Genomic DNA, 3,759 nt, shown 5'->3' on the forward strand with positions numbered 1-3,759 from the left:
TTTGACAAAACAAACTCCAGGCGTCCATGCACAACCATCGTTCATTTCAAATCTCATCAGCACCATTCGCAATTTTGCTTTGAGAATGGTGCTGACTATGTAGAAAAAAAAATTATATTGGAGCACTAAAGGTCGCCTTTTTTTAATGGTATCTTTTCCATTTTAGTAGCTCCTCAACCTTATTATTAGGTTGGTGCGAAAATAATATCGTTTTTTTTTTAACACACACACACATATATATATATATATGTATATATATAAGAGATAGAAAATTAAAACTATAAGTTGAACTTTACAATCAAAATTTATTGTTCGACTGAATACTCCAAAAATCAATTTACAAAGTCCTTATTCCGCTGAGTTTCAAAGAATGCGATTCTTATTATTATTCTCATCAGGGGGACATAATAAGAATAGCATTCTTTGAAACTCCGTGGAATAAGGACTTTGTAAATTGTTTTTTGGAGTATTCAGTCGAACAATATATTTTGATTGTAAAGTTCAACTTACAGTTTTAATTTTCTTTCTCTTATAATAATCTATTGCATATTGAGCTTTTTTAATTCGGTTGGGATTAAATTTTCACTATATAAATACTGTTATTTATATTAGTTTGAAGTTTACCATTGCGTATATCAGGTAAACACTACATCCCTTTGTTTTCATTAATATATATATATATATATATATATATATATATATATATATATATATGAGCAAACAATTAATAAAACATGTTAAAAAACACTTTGAAAAAGTGTTAAAAACATATTTAATCTGAAAAGGAAACACTTGATAAGTGGATAGTCCTTAATCTGCGGAGTTTCGAAGAAATACTTTCCTTCTCATCAGAAGGTAGGAATTAGCAAAATGCGAGATCGGATTTTGCATACAAAAGTATTTGATGAAACAACAAGTAAGTCAAAGATCTTACTTGATAACAAAAAAGTGAAGCAGAGGGAATATGGTGAAGAAAAAGGTGATTACACGTGAATACCTATATATATATATATATATATATATATCAAAAAATGTTATTATTTTTGCACCAACCTATTAGTTAAAACAAAAAAATAGGAGGCTTTCATTGAGAATAACTTGTGGTGTTCCCTGGAGTCTGAGTGACAACAAGTCTCTCTAGATTTCCAGTTGTTCTTCAAACGTCAGTAATTACTAGGGCTATGACAACAACATATTCTTTTCATTGTTTTTTACTCTCGAGTGTGTATCCGTTGATATCTTATATGCTTTTATATAGAGTGATGTGGTTCTCAGTTGATTAATTGTGTCTAACTTTTTTTCTTTTTTTTTTTTACACAGTGGTCACCACTTATCAAGGCCCGGAAGCCACTCAGGGATAAGGGCTATTGCAAGTACATTACGTTAGTGTGGAGATTTGATGAAGTGTTTATTTAAGGGGGCGGTTCATTAGGAATTTGTTAACGTTGGACTTGAACACATCCAAGTTGTAGTCAGGTGGGAAGCAGGCAGACGGAACAGAGTTCCACAGGCGTGCAGTTCTAAGAAAGAAGCTTTGTTCATGGAATCCACGTTTTGATTTAGGCACAGATAAAGAGTGGGGGAAATTTTTCACAGTGGATTCAGCTAGACGGGTGTTTTTCGTGAAAGATTGGCGAGGGGGGGGGGGGGACCAGAGATTGGAGTTCAGATGAGCACCTGCCATGGAAATAACGATAAAACAAGGATAGGCTCGCAACGTAACTGTGTCGCATATATCCACGAGAGTCAAAATAATGAAAAGAATATTCTGTTGTCATAGCCCTAGTCATGATTGAGCGTGCATCAGAAGCAGAGATGCGGCATTGAATTGAGGCTTTTCTTTTGGAACAACCCCCTGTATGACAAAGCACACTCCGGACGCCCATGCACAGCCATCGTGTATTTAAAATGGTGGTGACTATGTAGAAAAATAAATTCTGTAGCAAAAAAAAAAAAAAAAAAGCCAATGGTTTTAATGGTACTACTCCCGTCTTTGTAGCTGTTCAACTTTTTAAGTAAAAAAAAAAAAAGGAGGCTTTACTATGATGCTGTGTTTTCTCTGCATCATCAACTGTGAATATACATTTCTATTTACTGCTGAGATATTTTCTGCATCCCGGTCTATACTTGCGATATAAAGATTTAAAATATCCGCCATTTGAGAAAGAGTATTTTTCTTCGAAAAATATTGTGGAACACTGTCATACAAAGTATATCACTGCAAAGACGTTTGACTTTTTAAGTAAGTCTCACTATTGACAAAAAAGAAAAAAATAATAATCAAATAAATATATTACAATAGAAAAATGCGAGCATAAAAAGTAATATGGTTATGCTTAAACATGGAAAAGTAAAGGACTAGTTGTTAAAACTGGAAAAGAAAAGGACAATATATTCTAGTAAAAAATACAATAAATTTATAACTTAAAATATTACAGTATTAAGAATTGATTTCATAATGTTATAAATTGAATTTAAAAATAAAAATTCATAATGCTGCAAGCGAACTATAGGCCCTGGACCATTGGTACTAATAATGCCCCACATCAAGACTAAACCTCTACCACCTTGCAGCATTGAAACTGAGCACCTAGGATTAAATTCTTCGTCTTTCCCCTGATGGACGTACTGCCTACCATCACTGCCTAGCATATTGAACTTGCTTTCATCGCTAAAAAACACTTTTGACCAATATAAAGAGCGATGATCTTCATTGCATCTGACGAAGTACAGACGGCGCTTTCTGTTCTTTACAGAAATCATTGGTTTGCGTCTTGCAACATATCCTCGCAAATTAAATTCCTTTAATCTGTTCTTGACTGCACTTTTTAACAAGATTGCACTGTTGTTGGATTTGGGGAGCTGTTTCAAATCTGTTTCTTAGGCTGCAGATCTTAATAGCATTGTTTTCCCTGTTAGAAGTAACTCTAGTACGACCAGATTTAAGGGCATCACAAACACTGCCGGTGTTCTGGTGTTTTTGCACAGTCTTTCCTACTGTTTTCTCATCAAATTTCAATCTACAGACGATTTCTCAATTGGATAAACCAGAAAGGTGGAGATTAATGAGCTCCTGACGATCACTAAGAGAAAGTCGTGGCATATGGACTAAATGTTATGTTATATAACCTGGAACAACACCAATTACGATTAGAGTTGCTTTATTGCCTGTTGGTGGATATTTTAAACTGATTTAGGGGCGATAATTTAAGCTGGTTTTAAGCAAATTTGTTGCTGCGGACTTTCTTTTTGCCTCCTCAATTTGAAGTTATTTTTTTAAATTGACGTGAACACTAGAATATTTCAATTAAAAGTCAAATATGAATAGGTAAAATTATAGAGGAATAAAAGGCGAATCAAATGAGGTATAGGTTGTTTAAGCAGTTACATTAAATTTAGCTTAAATTTGCAGTTTTTGAAAAAAATTACAAGTGCGGACTTTCTTTTATTTTTATTTATTACATAACTCACACAATGCTTCAAGCAAACTTCATTTTATTATTAAATATATATTTTTTTTTCTTTTTTTTTTTTTTTCAAATTTCAGATTCTTGATGTGGCTGTATTGTCTATCCTTATTTCGGCTCCTTTGGGTGCTGCGCTCATCATTTTCATGGGTCCACGATTATTGACAAAGGCAGACCCGGAAACTTTGCCAACGGAAACGCCAGAAAGCGCAACTGGAAAAAGAAAAGTATATGGTGAACAAAAGCATTTAAGCGCTATTATATAATTCCTTGCATGAATAAAGATACTTAA

At 33.4% G+C, this 3,759-nt stretch overlaps 1 protein-coding gene across 4 annotated transcripts in view; it reads left to right on the top strand.

Annotated features, from left to right (window-relative positions):
- The window catches only part of LOC145265515 (sodium/hydrogen exchanger 9B2-like), a 79,748-nt gene extending 75,989 nt beyond the window's left edge, over positions 1 to 3,759 (top strand). For all 4 annotated transcript variants that reach the window (XM_080121426.1, XM_080121425.1, XM_080121423.1 and 1 more), the window contains one exon: positions 3,548 to 3,759. In XM_080121426.1, coding sequence (XP_079977552.1) covers positions 3,548 to 3,733 — 186 coding nt within the window. In that variant the 3' untranslated portion in view covers positions 3,734 to 3,759. The remainder of the gene's footprint in view (positions 1 to 3,547) is intronic.

Source organism: Euprymna scolopes, chromosome 40 (assembly GCF_053919585.1).
Source record: "Euprymna scolopes isolate OS-2025 chromosome 40, ASM5391958v1, whole genome shotgun sequence".
Classification (NCBI taxonomy): Eukaryota; Metazoa; Mollusca; class Cephalopoda; order Sepiida; family Sepiolidae; genus Euprymna; species Euprymna scolopes.